General features: G+C 37.3%; 2 protein-coding genes across 4 annotated transcripts in view; both read left to right on the top strand.

Moving 5' to 3' along the window:
* Positions 1–11137, top strand: part of LOC138064053 (methylglutaconyl-CoA hydratase, mitochondrial-like) — a 113101-nt gene extending 101964 nt beyond the window's left edge. For 2 of the 3 annotated variants that reach the window (XM_068924780.1, XM_068924781.1), the window contains 4 exons: positions 2073–2260; positions 4339–4389; positions 6154–6201; positions 7027–11137. In XM_068924780.1, coding sequence (XP_068780881.1) covers positions 2073–2260; positions 4339–4389; positions 6154–6201; positions 7027–7104 — 365 coding nt within the window. In that variant the 3' untranslated portion in view covers positions 7105–11137. Of the gene's footprint in view, positions 1–2072; positions 2261–4338; positions 4390–6153; positions 6202–7026 lie in introns of those variants that run through there. The other variant, XR_011137263.1, reaches the window with a different exon arrangement.
* Positions 11138–15315: 4178 nt separating this feature from the next.
* The window catches only part of LOC138064054 (tubulin polymerization-promoting protein family member 2-like), a 78305-nt gene continuing 73733 nt past the window's right edge, over positions 15316–19887 (top strand). The window contains exons 1-2 of the mRNA XM_068924782.1: positions 15316–17450; positions 19296–19365. The gene's annotated coding sequence lies outside the window, so the exon portion shown is untranslated. The remainder of the gene's footprint in view (positions 17451–19295; positions 19366–19887) is intronic.

The following is a 19887-nucleotide window of genomic DNA, read 5'->3' as shown; positions in this document are numbered from 1 at the left end:
CAAGACAAAGAGGAAGGTAGGTGTAGGCTTCAGGTTTGGTAGTATTTTAAAAGGGCTTTTGTTTGAGACGGTGATTTTTTTTTTTTTTTGGTCCCTCATTAAAAATATCCTAGATTATGGGCTTTCTTTTGGTTCTGTGTTTCTTCTGACAGATGCTGTTAGCAGGATTTTTCCCCTGGCAGTCACTGCTTCAGCTGCACAATTAGCAGCAGTAGCAGGGGCTCTAGCATCTGTCTTTAGCTACTAGCACTTTCACCACGTTAGCAGTAAAGGACCTGCCATGGTCTTATGGTATAAAATCATTTTGCAAGCAGTGTCATTTTGACATGGGAGACTAGACACAGAATGGCTGCTATTGAGATGAGAGGAGCCGAAAGCTCTTGGAGAGCTGTCAAGCAAGAGTTCTTCTTGCTGTGACCACTTGTCCTTGTACCATCAGGATGATTTTGCTAAAATCATCTCACGGTGGTAGGACCACTGAGAATACCTCATCATTTGTATTTACTAATGCTACTGTCCTACAGAGTTTGTTTAAACTATTATGAGTGTAAACGTTTTTGCGTTCTTCTTGAAAGCGTATCTCATCTTTTGTTATAGGCCATGATTTTGTAATATTCTAGAGAAAATAAGGCAGAATCCCCCAAACTTCCTGCGTCTTCATATGATGTAATGTGTTCAAAGCCGGGTCTGCTTTTATGAAAAGGAATACAGTAGTACTGAGGCTTGTAGTTCATAATAAATAATAGTTGAAAGATGAATCAGGGAATCGTAAAAACTTTTTATTTGTCTCCAGTCAGTTTATTTTATCTCAGCGATGTATTTACATATTTTAAGAACACATCAGTAAAAGAGCTGAATGGCTTCAGTAAAATACCGGTTTAGTCTACCATTTTCTGGTGGAAATTAATCTATTTTATATTAACTGCACACACATTTATCCAGTTTTTTATCACGTCCCCTTGGACATCCTCTGTATATATTCCCGTTGCATATACATATATATTAATAATGTAATATGTTCATATGTCCTTTCAGAAGTAGCTCTATTTGGAAAAAAAATTTCTATTTGTAGACTGTCTAAATACATTGGATATGTATCTCAAAGAAGTAGACCTGGTATAGTTTCAAGGTCTTGTCTCCTGCCTAAAGGCCATTTCCACTATTTTAATTCATAACAGTATCTGCTTTTGAGACCTGAGTCTACTTCTTTCATTTTAATAATGATTATGCTTTTATTCTCATTGCTTGTTAATTCTGGAAAGTTAGTTAATTCTCAGTATAACTAGGCAACCTTCGTATGTCTGACTAATGTAGTTACTGCTTGTTGACCTTCTCAAAATGATGATCTGCCAAAAATTCTTTTAACACAGTAAGGAAAGCTAACTAATGGTAGCTGCATTTCTCTGCTGATCTGCACTAGTCATCATCCTTTCCTGATTTTTGTATTCAGGCTTTAGATTTCTACAGTAAGTTGGAAGTAGGAAATGAAGAGGCCATGGATTTGTAGTTCTTTTGGGTAGAAATACCGTTTGTCCCCAATAGATGGAAATTTTAGCTTTTGCTACAGCCTTGTGTTTCTTACAGTTTCTTAGAGCATAGAATGTGTGTGTATATGTATGTGTATATATGGAGTATGTATAGAGAAAGTGTGTTTCTTAGAGTATAGTTCTTTAAAAGTGTTCATATTGTGGTGATTAATATCTTAAAAGTATGTAGACTCTTAAAAAGAAACTGAATATTTGGATAGGATCTCTTACTGGCAAGTAGTTTTCCTTCAGCATTAGGCTGCTGTGAGTATGGTAACCTGTCTGTAATCAAACATAATCTTTATTAATATTAGCTCTTTTCAGTTATTTAAATATCTTTCTGAGATGCAGAAAATTTGATTTCATTTTAGATAAAGTTTCAAAACTGAAGAAGGCATTTAAGATTGTCTTTATCTGGCAGTGTAATTTCTGTGTACTCATGTAACTGTTTACGTAATAAAAAATGAAAATACTCGAATAAGGCGTCTTCTTTTCTAGGATAGACAGATGTGAAACTTGCGTTTTCTGTTTTTTTCCAAACTATAGGGGGCACCCAGCGATTGCCTCGCACAATTGGTGTATCTTTGGCAAAGGAGCTGATCTTCTCTGCGCGCGTTGTAGACGGCGAGGAAGCAAAAGCAATAGGACTGATCAGCCATGTGGTAGAACAGAATGAAGCAGGGGATGCTGCCTACAGAAGAGCGTTAGCTCTTGCAAGAGAATTTTTACCTCAGGTATTGCAGATTATTTTGCTTTTAGTTTTGGGTTGTGACCAAATATTAAGCCTGAGAAAGATCCAACTGTAAAAAGAAAAAACTCTCACAAAGTTACATTTTACAAAGTTATTCAGGTTATGGTGAGAGCTATCAGAAGTGTTCTCTCTCATGTGTACGGTGGTGTTATTTGATAAGTGTTTCGTGGTGAAGCACATAAACTCTATCCTGCTTGTATCATTGTGATATGGTCTGTTTGCATTGCGTATTTTGGCTGTCAAGTTTCAGACACGAAAAATGTTGTAAAGCGTGTGTGTGTGTGTGTGTGTGGTGGGTTTTTTTTTTTTTTTTAGTAAAGCAATTATCTCAACAGGTTACTCCGTTGCAGCTGAATGCTTCAGAAGAGAGACAAGTCCATATGAAGGTGGACATATCTCAGTTTAACTGTGATTTTGAAAACATAAAGCCAAATGTAATTTCAGAATTAAAGCAAAACCCATTTAGTACTGGTGGGCCATCTGTTTGCTTTTTCGCCTGCGTGTATAAGTCTTATGAAAGAATCATGCTCTTCTATAGTTCTGAATGACATGCTATCTCAGTCTTTCACTACAAGAGTTGAAATGGCATAGTTTTCAGACAACCATATGCCAATGTTCAGAGTTTAGCAATTGCCTTTTCCTTATTGCTTGCCTCGTTGTGAGCTAGCATAATTAGCTCCCCATTGGTGAGGGGGATTGATTGCCTGGCCCGGCCCTTCATGGCACCGAGCTGGAGACTGTGGCAGCAGGAACAGAGCTTGCTGTTTTTTCTGCATCCCCGGGGGCTGGACGCACGTGGATATTTCCACTCCCAGATTTTTCACTATTTGTTTTCTTTTCTGACCTTTCACTAAAACACAGCTTCGTCATCATCCGCCCAGGTAACATGTAAACAAAGGGGATTTGATGAAATCCCATGCTTGAGAACTTAACAATTTTAGAAAGAAATTTAAGCGTCACCCTTGCAGGAGTCTTTGTAATACCTGATTGCTACAAGTTCCTTCACCGCCATAGAGTGCAAGCTATTTGTTCAGAATAGGAATGTGAGTTTGGAGCTCTTGATAAACCTGCTTTTCAGCTGAGGACTCCCAGGTGGCAAATTCATAGCAGGTGATATTAAAGAAAATAATTAGGAAACCACTTTATTGAATCACAAGCGTAACAGCAAAATCTTTCCATTCAGAGTGGAAAATGTTACGGATGAAAAATGGCATTTAGCATTGATTGTTTGTGTTTTGAAAACTCTTATAAAAAGACAAACATGAAAAATAAAATAGAAATTTTTACACTGTGACTCTGGAATGTTGATTTAGAGTTACAGCTTCACACTGGAAGCAGTTCAGAAACGTACGGAAAGCTCTGAGGTCCTGGCGACTCATGCAAGTACAGTGCTGTGTCACCACCGAAGAGAATGCATTTGCCTTTTCCCAAAGCAGTGGGCGACTTCCTTAAAGCAATGTGTGTATATTCAGAAGCTGATGCCAATGATAGGCGTATGACTGAACTGTAGCGTGACGTAGTAGAGGGGGAGTGTGCAGCTACCTCTGCTCTCTTCTTGCCTCGGTTGCTCGCAGAAGACAGTCATAGCCTGACCAGTGCAGGCTTTGCATTCTTATACTTTAGGTTTGAAGCGGTATCGGTTCATTTCATTTTCAGATCTTTTCATGTGTCTTCATTGTATGATAATCGGGACATACTAGGATTGATCATGTGAAGCCCTATAATAGCCTTTAGGCCTTATTTTGAAGGGTATTGATCAGTCTTGACATAAGTGGAAGTGCTTGGCATCTTTGAAACATAAACCCAGCATACTGCTTTGATTTGGCTCTTTCAAAAACTGTATGCTTCTTTCACCTTTTCTCAACATTGAAAATATCTATTTGGCAGAAAAAAATACCTCCTATAGTCATATACTTTAGGATGTTTGACCCCTTTGCTATCTATTTAATAAAAGTACAAAGTCCAGAGGGTCCCAGTACAGCACGAGTGATGTGCAGACTCTTCACAGCATAATCCTGTAAAATTTGATGACATGCAAACCAGCTTTTTATTTCATTTTAGGGACCACTAGCAATGAGAGTTGCAAAACTGGCCATCAATCAGGGAATGGAGGTAAGGCTCTATACTTCTCATAACAGTAAGCAGAAGTCAGGATGTCAATAGGTCTTCTGTAGTGTTTTTTTTTTCCTAGATGTGTTTTTAGTTTCTCCATGTGTAGTCTTTCAAAATCTGTTTGGCTCAAACTTTTTTTTAAGGTGAAATGCAATTTTTTTATGTTTATATTTATTGATTTCAGACTCCTGAGACTAGTGGTGATGCTGTTTGGACATTTCCATAACAAGGCTTAGTAACCCTACAGCTGTCAGGGAGTAATGCACTCTGTTAATTATTAATGCTAGAAAGTAAATGTAAACCACTGTGAGTAAGTTGTACTTCAAATGCTGGGAAGAAAAAAATCCCCAAAGTGATACTGAGCAGTCTGTCAAGGCTGTAGTTTTTAATAACTAGTAGTTAAAGACCAAAAGGCATGTTATTGCTTTTTAATAATTTAATACAGGCTAGTGTTAAAATTATACTAGGAATCTGATTTCAGATGTTGAATTGCCACTCCTTGAACACTATTGACCTAGCTCTAAAGCTCATTAAGACCCAGCCCTGAACGCATCTGGACATGTGTTTTACTTTAGGCTTGTGAATCATCTTGCTGAGCTCAGCAGGACTATTCATATTTAAGTTAAGCACATACATAAGTTCTTGCACCAGGACAGCGTATAGTTCAGTCTGAGACGAGGGAAAGGGGATCCTGTCATATGCAAAATCTGAATCCAACAAGTGCAATTTAAGCTTGATCTTTTAAGTCTCATAAGCAACCGTTGATATAATTGAGTTCAGCAGAGCACACCACCAATGACTTTTGCCCTGAGGACCAAACTCGGATGCTGTTGTGCTAAGAGTAAGTTCATTATGTTCAAACAGCAAGTAATGACGGAATTCAAGATCTATTTCAGCGGTACCCAAGGTTCAAAAGGTTGCAAGCTAATTTGTCTCACTACCAGATATAATAAACTGGAGCATCGTTTTGTAGAACTAGGGTTGGAAGGACTCTGAATGCTTGTCTAGTTCAATCCTGAGTCCCCCCAGACAAGATCTCCTGTATCAAAGCCAGTCAAGCCAAATGCTTGCTCAGCCTATTCAACGGCAGAGATTGCACAGCTTCTCTTGGTGCTCTGTGCCATTGCTTCTGTCCCCTTGGCCAACTGCTTGTAGTGCATAGCGACAATCTTTGCAGTGGCCTTTTGGAAAGCTGATAAGTTCTGCAACAGCTGACACTTAGGAGAGGCAGAGAAGCAGTGAGGAGAAAATTTAGTCATTTCAGCTGCTCAGACCACCTCACAAAGAAGTATACCAAATCTGGGTGATGGTACAGGATTACCACTGGCCTCATTTTCTTTTTTATATACATTTGAACTTGAATTTATGTTTACTTTTTAGCATGGCATCAGTTTTTTTTATATGAAGTTGTGAAGACGATTGTTTCAAAACCGATTTTTAAGTAATCATGCAGCACACGCCATTTTTTTCCCTGTAATAATTGAAATGATTACAAACATGCAACTAGCTGATGTTTTTTATATCAGATGATTTGATAGTGTTACATTACTATAGAATAAGGAAACTGTTGCAGAAATCACTAACTACTCTCACCACGTGGCAGTGAAGTATTTCTATGTTAAAATAGTGTAGAAGGAATTTGCAGAAGTATTCCAGAATTTACAGAAAATAGCAGCACAATATTTAAGTTTGCTATCAGGAAATAGGGTGTATACTAAGTGTACAAAAATATACTTTTAAATGTATTTTATTCTTTTTCCTCAGGTGGACTTAGTAACAGGTTTAGCAATTGAAGAAGCTTGTTATGCTCAGGTATGTAATAAAAAAACCCCCACAAAACTGGGTTTGTTGGACGCTGTTGTGAAACACGTGCAGAAATGCAACTTGAAATTGCTCTGTGATTTCTTCTTCAAATATTTTGTTGTTGTATTTGGACCTTCCTTCTACTTACTCTATGCTTATAAGAAATTTAAGGAAGGAGATGTAGTTGAGGGTTAAAAAAAAAAAAAAAAATCCTCTTTTCAAGACTGTTCAGGAAAAGGGAATGACGCGCTGTCAGCCCTATACCTAGCCAGCCATACTTTGCCATACATCTAGCCCAAGAACTACCTTAGGTTTGCTTTGCTTTGGTTTAATGTGAAATGATGTGAAGGACACTTCAGCAGTATGTGCCACTAATGGCGGGTGTGCTAACCATGAGAACATCAGGACAAACCTCTTTGCCAACAAAATGTGTGAATGAAGTATTTTGAGTTTTTATGTTCCTGGACATTCAGACAAATTTTTGATCTTGGAAATAGAAGCATCGGTATTGGAGATATGCTCATTTAAAGCACATGACAATCTGATTAATAACCTAAAGACAAAACAAACAGACAAAAACCCAAACCCTAGGGATTTCCTTGTCATCTGGTCAGAAGAAAGATGTACCTTCTTCTCCCAAACTGTTTCTCAGCCTTCTGTTGTGCCTTTAAAGGATCTGGTGCTTTCAAACGTCTAAATATACATTGCAGTTTTCATTTCTGTATAGACTGTATGAAGCATGTTGGATGCATTCAAGAACTAGGGTTTTTATGAAAATATTTTTGTGGTATTATTTTTGATATCAATAATAAAATATTACTGTGCTCTTTGTAGACTATTCCAACAAAAGATAGAATTGAAGGTCTTCTTGCATTTAAGGAGAAAAGACCTCCTCGCTACAAGGGAGAATAGAAGAAGCTGATGCCTTTAAAATACAGTGGGTATAAATGTACTGCTAGGAGGACCATTAAGGTGCACTTTGCATCAGCGCCTGGAATATCTCAACCGCCAAAGTAAAAGCAAATCATACTGGCGTTACAACATTTTGAATGCGTCTGCGCTTGTACCGGGCCCAGATAGATATGTCTTTCAATTCATGGTCATTAAAGTTTCTAAAGGTTGCTCTGTGTATTGGCGAGGTCACAGGTCCATGCAGCATTTTTAAAATTTCATATGTATGAAACTTACCATTCCTCAAATAAAAAAGCTCTGTAAATTCTTTATATAGATAAAGCCTATATGTGATGTTAAGTGTACATCTACTGTATCATTTTATCAAAATAAAAGTGACTTCTACACACCACAAAAAAAAAAAGGAATTATACCGAGTATGCATAATAAATGCTTCTGTATATCAGCAAAATTATATTTGAATATTCCAGCTGAATATATACCTTATTAATAAAGTTAAGGGAAATGAAAAGGATTATCGTTTGGAAAGCGTTCAGCTTTATTTATCTGACTTACGCTATTATAAGTAAAATGAAATTAACTTTGAGAATACACATAATGATGTCCTTTTGATGAAGTCATTGCCATTATATTCATTTAATTGTATTAAATTACGACATCTTTGAGGCCAGTCTTTAATTATACATTCTTGTATGTTAAACTCAGCTATGTCTTACATTGTTCCAAAATATTGTCCGATAAACACTGTCTGCTGTGAAGGAACTTTATTTCACTTGCCCCAGTAATTTTAGATTTTTGATGCATTAAAGATTTTTCGGTGCAGGGATGTGACTAATACACTGTTAAAGCTAGAATTCTCTTCAGCTCCAAAATGCTGGTTTTGTGGGTTCTAACACTGTGTTTTTGTATGCAACGAGGCTAAAACTGAAAGGTCCTTTATACTGTGGAGCCTTCAGGATACTGTTCATACTTTGAAAGAGAAATCCAGTAGGTTATGAGGTGAGAAAACTATTGTGATTCATACTGTGTGTTTGCTATGGTAATGGCATATGCAGCAAATACCTGGAAATAGCCTCTTAGAAAGTATTTTTGTTTACTTGACTGGAAAATAAACATGGCTTAGCAGTCAAAGGTGATCTTTTTTATATGGAAACAACTTCCTTCGTGTTTGCTTACCATTGTCAAATGAAACTCATGCGTGCTCTGCTGTATCTGCAACATTAACTATGGTCACTGTCCATATCTGTGGTACTAAAGCAGATGATCGACATGAAACGAGAAGAGCTTATCTAAATTCATATTTAGACATATCTTTGCATGTAAATTGATTATAACTGGTAGAGCACACACTTTGTTGACTAGTAAACTTGCTGAGTCGATCATTTCATGCGAGATAATTTGCAAATAAAGTACCGGTGCCTGTTTTGATAGTCTATTATAAAGTCTAGAGGGTCATTTTCTCCTGTTTTTGAAATGCTAACATGTCATTTTCCTTTTTACTGAGTAGGAAATAATTATGTTAATAGGAGAGAAAATATTGAGTCTGTGCTGACTGGTTTGTGTTTCAGAACTTTGATATACAGTCTGGTTATTGAGCTGCCTCTGGTTTTCTGGCAAGCGCTGATTAAGTAACTTCTGTGGCATAAGACGGTGCTGTTCAACATCCTGTGTAGATTCTTGCCCTTAACTAGTTTTGATCTCAGAAAATAATCTTGCTGTCGTAGTAGTCTCTCCATTTCTTTTTCTCAGGAGAATATATTGTCACATTTGGCAGTTTGAGTCTCTTTTTTGAAGTCAACAGTTTGATTATTATTACAAAGTGCGTACCAATTGGGCAATCTTTAAAGGTACTTATTAATGATATTGAAACAATTCTGAAGGAATAATAATTTAGCGAAAGATAGGTTCAACGCTTGCTGCTGTTGAGTAAATAGCATTATGACGACTGCATTGCTCATCATTAATAGCAATATTAGAATTCTACTCCCAAAACAGGGGGATTTGTAAAAGAAATGCTCTTACAGAGCCTAACTTCTCCTGATGAAAATTATCCACCTTGAAGTGTTCAGGCTCAGCTCGTCCAGCTCCTGGTAAAGGCATGCTTTTCTCCGCAGTACCTCATGGGTAAGCGTCCCCTGATCCTGGCTGGTTCCCTGAAAGGTTATTTCATGGTTCCCAGGCATAAACAGCTTTTCCTCCTGCTTCTGCTGAGCTCAGGTGAATAGTGGATTCCTCTGCACTTCACTGCTGAGTTGAATGTTGAAGAGGTGATCGTTCCTTGAGCTGATCTCCTCTCAGCGATTTAAGTGCAAGTCCAACTTCTTAGTGCCTAGAAATTTAGTTTTATGCAGAAATACTGTATAAATTTATATAACCCATATCATTTTAGCCTTTAGTCTATGAATACGCTAATGTTTTCTCAGTGATATTGGTGAAGTACATTCTCAATAGATTCAGTATATTTCTGGGTAAAGTTTTCAGAACTGTCTGAATGACTTAGGTCAGTTTGTTGCTTTTGAGTATCTTGCCTGCTGTTAAGAAATGTGGTATTTTTTTTTTAATTTGAGGTTGTGTAATGGTATAGTTAGCAGTTGAGGATATTGTCATGTGGAACGTTTCTTTGAGAATTGCAGAGCCGTTTGTCAAATTGTTGAAATTTATGTCGGTTTGCAGACAGTTGCTCATAGTTCTACTTTGAGATTCATATCTGGGCTTTTCCAGAGCTGCTTTTAACCAGCTGCATTCAAAATAGTGAGCACCAGTATGTATCACGTGCAGCTGTTTCATAGTTTTATCAGTTATTTTTTTATGATACATACAACCATAAGCAAGTTTATTGAATACACCAAAAATCAGTGGTTTCTCAAACATAAGAGAGGGCAGAATATCATTCTAGTGGAGACTAGCATGGGTCTTGGTCTGGGACACTCAAGGAGTAAAGTAAGAAGTTGGGTACTAGTGAAACATCCCAGTACCAAAAACAACTCATAGATGCAAAATCAAAGGAGAAGTTGAAACGCCTTAATTTATCACAGACTTAATTTTTGTTACGTTGCTTTTCCGTGTAAGCAGATCACTTAAAAGGTGTGTACTGAGACTAAAATTAAGATTTACAGTAAGAAAGTATTTGAAAACCACTGCTGTTTTGTATGGTATACATTGCACAGGATGTGCTTTCATGGCTTATTTGTGGGATTTTAGCCTTGTTGCCTGAAGTACACCTAATGACACCACTGAAAAGTCAGAGGGGCTCATTATCTAATGAGGTTGATATAGGTACTGTATTCAAGATGTGATGATGATGATATTGTTTTAAGATGTTCTTTTTGTGCGCGCTTTTAGAAAGACAGCTATCTCCAAAAATGTGAAAAAGGAAAACAATTGCAAACAGGTAAACCAAAAGGAGAGAGATGTTCAGCTAAAAGGTAATGAAGTTCCTCTTGTGTATTTTGAGGGATCACCAAGGCTACTTTTTTCCATGTATGTCTTTTTTCTGTTGGTTTTTGTATTGTCTGAGTCTGCAGCTCACATAACAGGATGCAGGGAGCACTTCTGGAACTTTCATGGATTTTCACTTCTAAGAACATTGTATGTTTTAAAAGTTATAATTAGGGGAGTTTTGAACGTGTTGCCAAGAAGTTTTTTAAACGGATAAGAAATGATCAGGTTATCAGCAAATATTTACCAAGATACTTGTTTCATTCAATACACGGTTCAAATCATGCTCAGTTTCAACCTTGGAATAGAGTTGAATGAAAGTTTTACTGGTTGTACAGTGTACTATGTTTATACAATATATTTGTTATGCATTATAATATGTATATGTCTATATAGGCATGTGCATACACATGCACATATGTTGGTATGCATAAGGATAGATATAAATACCATCAAATGAGATCAAACCCCCCCCCTCAGGATGTGATGGTACAATTGTACTTCAAGAAGTTTTGAATTTGTTTGTGCGAGAACACCTCAATTGATTAAAGCGAAAACCTTGAACCCAATAAAGAATGCGTTATGTTTGTTACAAGTGGCATTACTTGCGGTGTATGAGTTCTGTCAAACAGAAATTCTAGTGCAGAAACAGCAGTGAAGTAGCAAGGAGAGGCATATATATATGCTGTGTATCTCATCATTCACATATGGTAGTTCAAGGCCAAAATAAATGTAGCAGAAGTCAAAGTGAGTTCTAAGTTTCAACAAAGGTGTGGCATGCCAGATAGCGCATTCTTTCCAGTCCTATAGTATCACTTGCTTCTGCAGTTTGGGCAGGCCTACAGTAATCATGAGCAGCTCATTAATCAACAACTGTCATAGATTATAAGATCAGTCTCCACCCCCCTTTACTAAGTCTAGACTTAGATTTCATCTTCAAATTTTATCTAGTAGATAATTCTTCCGAGGACACTCATTCACATGGGAAGAAATATGAAGGATGTTAAAAGAATTTATTATAGAGGGCGTGGAAGTTCTGTGTCAAAGCTAAGCCGTATTGCAGTTCTTGAGTTCAAAATAGTATATTAACCCTCTAAGGCATATTCTATATATGTGTGTTTATAAACTCTTCAAAGTTCTGGCTAGTGACTGCTACTCTTTGATTATAATTTCTAAAGCATATGCTAATGAAGCTTTTATAACATATTTACATTAAAGAAATGAGAATATGTTATAGTTTTCTCATTGCGTAATGCAATTTTCAGAAGATCATGAAGACTTGTTTTTTTTTTTTTTTTTTAAAGAAACTTATACAGCAAATAGTTCTTTCTTTATTCTAGCAATTGGTAATTGATTTAACATTTTCCTTTAAGCAGAAGGGACTTTGTGATATCATCTTTGGCTCAATTCTTTCTAGCATGTTAAAAAATCTGATGCCAGTTGTATAAATTCTTTAAAAAAAATGTGTCTGTCTCATGGAGCTTAGAAAGACAAAGTTTGAAATTTAAATTGTAAGGATAGAGTTGTGAGGGTTCTATTTTCATTACGTGTGAATGCTAACAATATGGCTGTATGCTTATGTAGAAAGAGTTTGACTCTGCATCTTTTATTCATGTGATAAGTCCATACTGTCAGGACTGTTGTCTTCGAAAACTGGGCTGTAGCCGAACTATTTATGTAAATATATGTAAGTATTCCCAGACTGTGACCACTTAGGATGCAATCCTGAAATCCTAGTTCATGTTGAATAATGTTTTAGTTGTGTTCTTCTGGCCAGCCTCCTTTTCAAAGCAGTGGTGAAAGCAGAGGAGAGACAGTGAGTATGTATCTAAGAAGCAGTGGATGTAGGAAAAGATGGATAGCAGAGTTGTTTTGTCCAGTGCTTTCAGGTTGTATGTTTAAGTTACAATTCACTTCATTGTAACCATTTCTGATATCTTTATGAGCAGCTCCACAAAGTGGATGTAGATATTTCTGTATTTTTTACAGCATCTGAGTTTTAGGCCCTAATCCCTAGTAGAGATCATAATAGCTAAATATAGTTCTTATGCTATCTATATAACATATGAAAGGAGTCAGGATCCGCAAAAAACAGCATAATGAGAAGGGTACGTTACTGGTTGGTAAATGAAGACATGGATATGTTTTAGGCCTCATTTTTCTTCTCTACTTTGTGCTTGAGAAAGTTCCTGTCTTTGTTTTGGATTTACGGCCCTAAACTTTGGAGTTTATGGCTCTTATCCTCTTTGTTAAAGCTGAGTTGAAATCAGTCCTTTTGAGAAAAAGTGAAGAGGATATGCTGCAGCCCCTTGATTTATCTGATTGCTCAACAGTTGGAGTACTCACAAAAGATGAAAGCGACTCAGTTTCTGCTCCCTTCTTTCACTGAACTGTCCTGAACCTAACACTCCTACTAGAGTGACCTTATCACTGGATACTCTTAGTCACTCCTGATGAAACTTTTCTGCTTAAGTTACTCTTCAAATTAACTTATGAGACATGGCAAAAATGACTATTAGCCTCTTGGTTTGAAGAGGGAAGACCTGTCTTGCTGTCCCTCACCCAGTGAGTATCTCACTATTTCATTAATACGTACAGGAGCAAGGACTAGACAGCTGCTTGCTTTCCTCTCCTTCCCAACATCTGCTTTGTGCTATGGGGCGTTCTGTCTGTCAAATGGGAAGGTGCTTCCTGAGTCAGACTCCTTAGCTGAGGAAGGCTTCGTCTGTCAGTCCTAGAAGGCCTTAGGTACAGCGTGATTGCCATTGTCTGATACTGTCAAGACTGTGACTTCCAAGGGAAAAGCAGAATGTCAACAGCTAAGCAGGAATGTTGAGGACCTAAATTTTGGACTTGGGCTCCTCAGTCCCTGCAGAGATGGAATTTTAGGTGCATGCCTCTGTGATTGCACTTCTAGAAAGCTTTACATTTTAGGAATATTAGTTGAGATTAGAAATACTTTTTAAAAGTAAGCAAGGGATATGAGAAATGACTTTAACTACTGATGAGGTATAGTCAGTCCGATGATTGAACTAGCTTGCTATTAACAGGTACTAATACTCATGGAACCTTTTAGGACTGAAGAGCAAATCTGGCTGCCCTTTTCTATACCAGCTCCCCAAAGCAGTCAGGCTGCTATCAGTAAGGTAAAAGGAAACCCCAGCAAGTCAGGGAGGAGATGGTGTAGGAGCAGCAGTGGCATAGCTACACTGCCAGAATGTTTCCCTGCGCTAAAGCAATGGCACGAAGCTGGTTATTCCAGCTCTACAGACTCATCTGCCAACAGTGAAGCACAGAGTAACTGTGTACGAGACAAAATCTGGATCATTTTGTGTGTGCATGTATATATAATAGATAAAATGCATGTCCGTATGTCCACTCTGCTTGCAGCACATAGTTTTAAGATTGTTCATGGAAGCTTCTAAAGCATTGCTTCCATTGCTAAAATAGCTCATCAAAACCCTATCTGTGCAGGTATTTGTGTTTAAAGTTACAAAAACATTTTGTCCTATACATGTTTTCATATTTTGTATAATTACAGCATATTTATCTGAAGCATTTCGCAAGTATACTTTTGTGTAATACTGGTAGGGGATTAAGTAATAGCTGCTTACTAGCATTATTGCTCAAGAACATCAAATGTTACTGTGATGAACTGAGATTTGAGGTACCAAACGCTTTTGGCTGCTTTGTTCCTTTGACCTTTATGCTCTTTGGGATAATAAAGCAGTCCTGTAACGATGCGCTTGTTTTCCTTTACATAAATGCCAGTAACCACTTGAACAGGGCACTTGATTCCAGTTTTGATGGGTGGTGCCTATAATGGACAACGGTAGTGTATCCAAGCCAAGTTGGCCATCTTTATGCTTCACAGTGCCAAAAACTTCAAAGCTTCTTCCTTTTAGAACTCTAAAGCAATACAAGTTTGTGTTTCTTCATATCATCAAACTTAATTATTGGCAATAAGCAACTGCTGGCAAGAGCAGGATATCACATGGCTCCATTTCTGCTTTAGAAAAGGTCAGCATATGGCATAAACACTTTGCTGTATTATGCAGCCTTGTACTCTGATCACATAACACATGCTTCAGAAAGCATTATGCAATGTTATACTCACTGATTAATGACTGCTTGCACAAGAAGTTTTTCATTACCCTGAATGCTAGCATCCTGGGAATGATTAACTTTGTGACATAACTCTCATCGCATAAATATGGAGGATTCAAATATAGCCTCAAAATAACGTGTTTCAGAAATAACTGAACACTTTCCTGCTTAGTGCTGTGTACAGTACATGATTAACAACTGCCTTAAACCTTCAGAGTGGCATAGAAAAGCCTATTTGGGAGAACTGCAAACAAGATTTATTTTTAGGGGTTAAAGTTTCACCCAAGCTGAATTTTTGCACACAGCAGCATCTCATTCACAGTGTTTTTCCTCTGCTTGTGTAAGTTTGAATTTCCTGAGAAAAATCTGTGCCAACTCTTTTCAGCGTTCAGCCAGTGAGTTAAACAGAGAAAGTTAAATCTAGACCTTCTTTAGACCAGCAACTGCATGGGTGTAGTGCATACAGTTGTGTGCCTAAATCGGCTTGATTATAGCAGAGTAAGTTCGCAGTCGTTGGTCTGTTTTTTTCTGCAGGCAGAATAACAAAGCAAAATGTAGTCCTGAATAAAGCAGCTTGCTAACTTGGGGCTGAACGTTACTACATGTTCACAGTTAACATTTTCTGTTGATCATTCCATGTTCACATTTTGCAGATTCTTGTGTTCAAAAGCATGATTACACTGCATCACAGATGTGATCATCATAAGGAAGTACAAAAGAGGAAAAAGCTGTAAAAATAAATGCTCCTCACCGTATTCCTCCACATATGAAGATTCATCCTTGTTTCTTGTTTTTTAAGTAATGTCAAATGCTACTAGTTATCTATGTTTGTTAGCTTTGTCAGGAGAAAGCTGGTTTGCTTATATGAAGGTTCAGCCCACAAGATCAGTTTTCACAAGGAAATAACCGTACTAAACTACTTCTGTTTATTCATTTGCATTTAATTGCCAGACTTAAAAAATTACATCTGCCTTTTATGATTCTCACTCATGTAAATAATCCTTATTCTCACAAATAGTCACATTAAATAAAGCTACTTTAAGTAAAGGCTTTATAGTAGAAGAGCTGGTTTAGGACTGTTACCATATTGCTTCATATGTTCCATTCCTTAAAAAATAATCTTCACTGAAAACAAATAGAGAGGGTAAACATTGACTTTTAGTATGTTCCCTTTAATTTTTGCCTTTTCCTGCATTCCAACTCCTACAAGCAGTAGCGAAGGCTAAAGGAAACAGACTCTGACTAAGCATTAGCTACCAGCGTGCCCTCATTATAGCTGAGGGCTCTTATTCTCCCTTAGCCTACGTGCAGAGCCAGCTAGTCTTTCAGCTGTGATGACGAAATGCCATGCATTTCTTCCTGGAATAGTACGCAGATAAGAGGCCACTTGTTATGCTGAGGTTTCAGATGAACTCCACTAAGGGTTTCAAAACACTCTGTCACAATTATATCAGGTTTCTTTAGCAACCAATTCATTTCAGACACTTTTAAGATAAAAAGGGAAGAGATGTTAGTTTATTTTCCCTTGCGGTTTCACTGTTTAAAGCCTTACAGGATATGACTGTGGATAGTTTACACTTGGCCTGAATTTATTAATTTTAAATAAAATTAGCAGATCAAAATGGATCTGTTCATCTCTTGAAACTCATATTATTTATAATGCACTATGTGTACAAAGAGCTTAAGAGAAGTAACAAAAATCCCATGGCTATGATAACGCTGCTAGAAAGGCCCTCTTGTGCAAGCTGGGTTGCTGAGTGCCTTGAGCTCATTCTAGTTCCCGTGAAAGTTGAGAGTATCCGGAATCTGGCAGAGCAGGACCCTGATGCTCTGATCTAGGAGTCAGATTCAGGGGCTAGGACATGTGTGCATAATGAGAGCCCAGCTGGCCTATATATGGCTTAGCAGAGGTAGAAGGGCCTCCTAATGAGATCATTTTGTAGATCTGGGCCCTGTTTAGGTGATTCCTTGCACCAGCAAAGGCAACACGAGAAGCATCAGACTTAAATCACAGAAGCGTCCAGTCTTTAGAAGAAAGAGGAGTGTATGAAGTGTTATTTCAAACAAGCAATATCTTTGCATTATTTGGAAGGAAGGAAGGAAGGAAGGAATGTATTGTCTGGAATAGCCTGCTGATCAGGTGAAGGTTACATAGCTCTTTTCACCTGTCCTTGGACACTAATTACACATGTAGTATCTGTGATATGCCCCATTTCCATTCATTCATTAAGGATGACATTAAGTCAGTTGCAACCTGCTTTTTTGTTGGAGCTGTATTTCACTTTAGATCTGTGTAGCTAGTAGAGAGTCTTGTGAGGGTAAATCTGAGTAAATCACAGCCTAAAGTATTCAATATGCAAAAATTTTTTAAGTTCCATCTCCCATTGATCACTCCCCCTGCAATTCTCTGCATTTACTAGTCTGTCACAAACTGGGAACTAAGAGCTCAATTCAATTTCCTTTAAAGAAAACAAGGTTTTTTTTTCCTCATTTACATAACGTAGTGTGGATCAGGCCTTAAATCTGTAATCGTATTCCTGTAATGCATTCCGAATACATGTGTAATTCCCAGTGAGGTCACTGAGAATCTTGGCTATTCAGTTTTTTCCTTTCTTGGGCTAGTTACCAACTGCTAACTGAGAAAATTTAAGAAGCAGTTTCTCCCAATGAATAAATTATTTCATAATTCTCTACTAGAAGTTTTCTTGCACCTTACTGTGAAGAAATCCAGTCCTTACCAGAAGTTGATAGATTGACAAGCCTATATTTCTCCATAATTTTTTGGCTCTCTTTGGTCGTTGGTAAGTCTTTGAAAATTAAATGATTTAGTTTTCAGAAAAAGTATGGTCCAGCAGGTGTAAATATGAATTATGGACATCTTTTTGGGACTGTCGTTGTCATGAACTTTAATTTTAATTAAATCCACGATGACAAATTTGTTAGACATTTGTTAAACATTTCTTAAGTACTACTACTTCCACAGTTCCCTTGTTTTGTCGTCGTAGAAACTTACAGAAAAAATGACTTACAGAAGTCCTCTAGGACTATAAACTATAGAAGACTTTAGAAGACTGTAAGGCTTAAAGAACTATAGAAGACTTATAGACTTATATGTCAATTATAGAAAACAAACCATCTTCCTTCTCTTCTTCTTTCAAATGTGATTGACATTTTATAACGGTTCAAGATTTATAAGAGTGAACACTGATTGACTGTAATAACATACCTTCATTTCCTATGCCTAAAGATACATAGGTAGAATATAGGGTATATCTATGGGGCTGAGTTTTATCATGTTGTACAGTTAGGTGTTGCAGCTTTAGTATATGTAAACTCTACTGAGAGCTGAGAAACTGTGGTGAAAGGCTTCAGCCAATGGGTAAGTCTCCAGATCCTGGGCAGTCTTGTACTGACACAGTGATTCATTGTTATCAGTATCCAACCTAGCTGGGCTCGAACCAGCTCAGATGTCTTTACATGCATTTGCAATTCGTAATTGCAGGAAAGCTATAATAGGCATTTAAAAAAAATCACTCTGTGCAAATTAGAGTTTCTTTCCCAGCTTAACTAAATCCAAGGTTAAAAAAAGAGAGTCTGCATTGTGCCCTAGAGGTCAACAGCTTTTTGGTTATTTTAACTCACAAAAACAATAGCAATAGCATTTACCAGTCGGCCATTCTCAACTGAAATGTAAATAGTTTATGCTGGTGAATTAAAAACTGATAAATAGGTGTATCGAACACTTACAGGAGAGTTATGACCCTGCTGTACTGTTTATGAAATAAGCAGTACTTGTAGAAATATATCATTATGACTTTCAGTCTTGCTGTGGAGAATTCAAGAGCCAGGGCGGGTTTTTTATGCCTGCCATCTATTCTTGTGAGAATTATTTCATTGCTAGAAGCAGATGGTGATTTTTAAACCCACTGCTATTTTGGTGTAGTTTTAAAAAAAAAAAAAGCCCTAAAAATAGACCCAAGTTACCATATCCAGCAAAAATATGTTGTCAGCTCTTTACTCTACTGGGCTGAAAACAAATCTGTCAGCAATTTCTTTGGGTTAAAGTATCGGAACGCTTTTTTTTTTTTTTTTTTAAAGAAAGCTTTTTAAGTGGTTTTGTAACAAAGTCCATTTAAAGCTTTAAGTATCAACAAATTACCATCTGTTGTTATAAAGACACTTTATCAAATTGATGAGACCTGCACTCCGGTTAATGTTGTGAAGCAACTGCGTGAATTAGACTTTAAAGTCTGAATGAGACTGAAATCAACATTTTCAGCTCTGCTGGAACAGACATTAAAAACCGCCCCATTTTGTGTAATTACGAAAACTAAAATGAGAGTGAGAGTTATTCATGTGGAAAAAAAAAACCACTTGTAATGCATCTTAGTCAAATAAGGTTCTTATGTTTGCTTTCATATAATTTCTTGGATTAAAAATGTGATTTGACATAGTTGCTGGATGAGAAAGGAAGAGGTCTTTTGGATTCCCTGTGCAGCTATAGGTGATTTGCATAACAGGAACAGACAATACAGTATTTTCAGGAGTGCTCCAGTGTTAGCTCATTTTTTTGATAAGTGTTGTCTGAGCGTAAGAACTAAACGTAAGATTTGGGTAAAAGAAAATGGTACTTGTTATCTCTATAGCACATGGACGTCACCTGGAATGACTGATGACAAAACCTGAGCCAAAACCAGATCTTTGGATTACTTTGAGGTAGGCGTTTCATTTTAATAAACACTGCAAAATATTTTATCTGGCAGCATTCATGTATCTGGGGTATGATTTCTTAGGGTCAAATCCGATGAAGTATTAAGAATCCTCATTCATCGTTGGAGATCGTCAAGCTTGATAATTCCCAAAATCAAGAGTTTATTTTTTAATTAGGTGGAATGAATACTCCCTTCCTATCTAGCAGTGCCTAGATAGATTTAGGTTTGCTCAGTCATGCCTGCTGGCAGCATCAGTCCCTCTCCATTGGCTATAGAGGGAACTTAGGCTTCTAAATTTGGTCTTTCAATTCATGCCTAAGTTATATGCTTAAAGCAAACAGTGTGGCACTCCGAAAGAGTTCAACATATGCTCCAAAGCAGACCTTACTTCAGAGCCTGTTAAGTTTCACGTGGAATGCTCAGTTTGAAAAACTATATATAAATATATTGCCAGTAATGCTGACAGCGTTTACACTGTGAGGTAGAACCAGTTGGGCTGGAAACCAAATTTGCTGAAGAGACTAGC

Source organism: Struthio camelus, chromosome W (assembly GCF_040807025.1).
Source record: "Struthio camelus isolate bStrCam1 chromosome W, bStrCam1.hap1, whole genome shotgun sequence".
Lineage (NCBI taxonomy): Eukaryota > Metazoa > Chordata > Aves > Struthioniformes > Struthionidae > Struthio > Struthio camelus.
The sequence above is the reverse complement of the archived record's forward strand: the minus strand, read 5'-3'. Positions and strand labels throughout refer to the sequence as shown.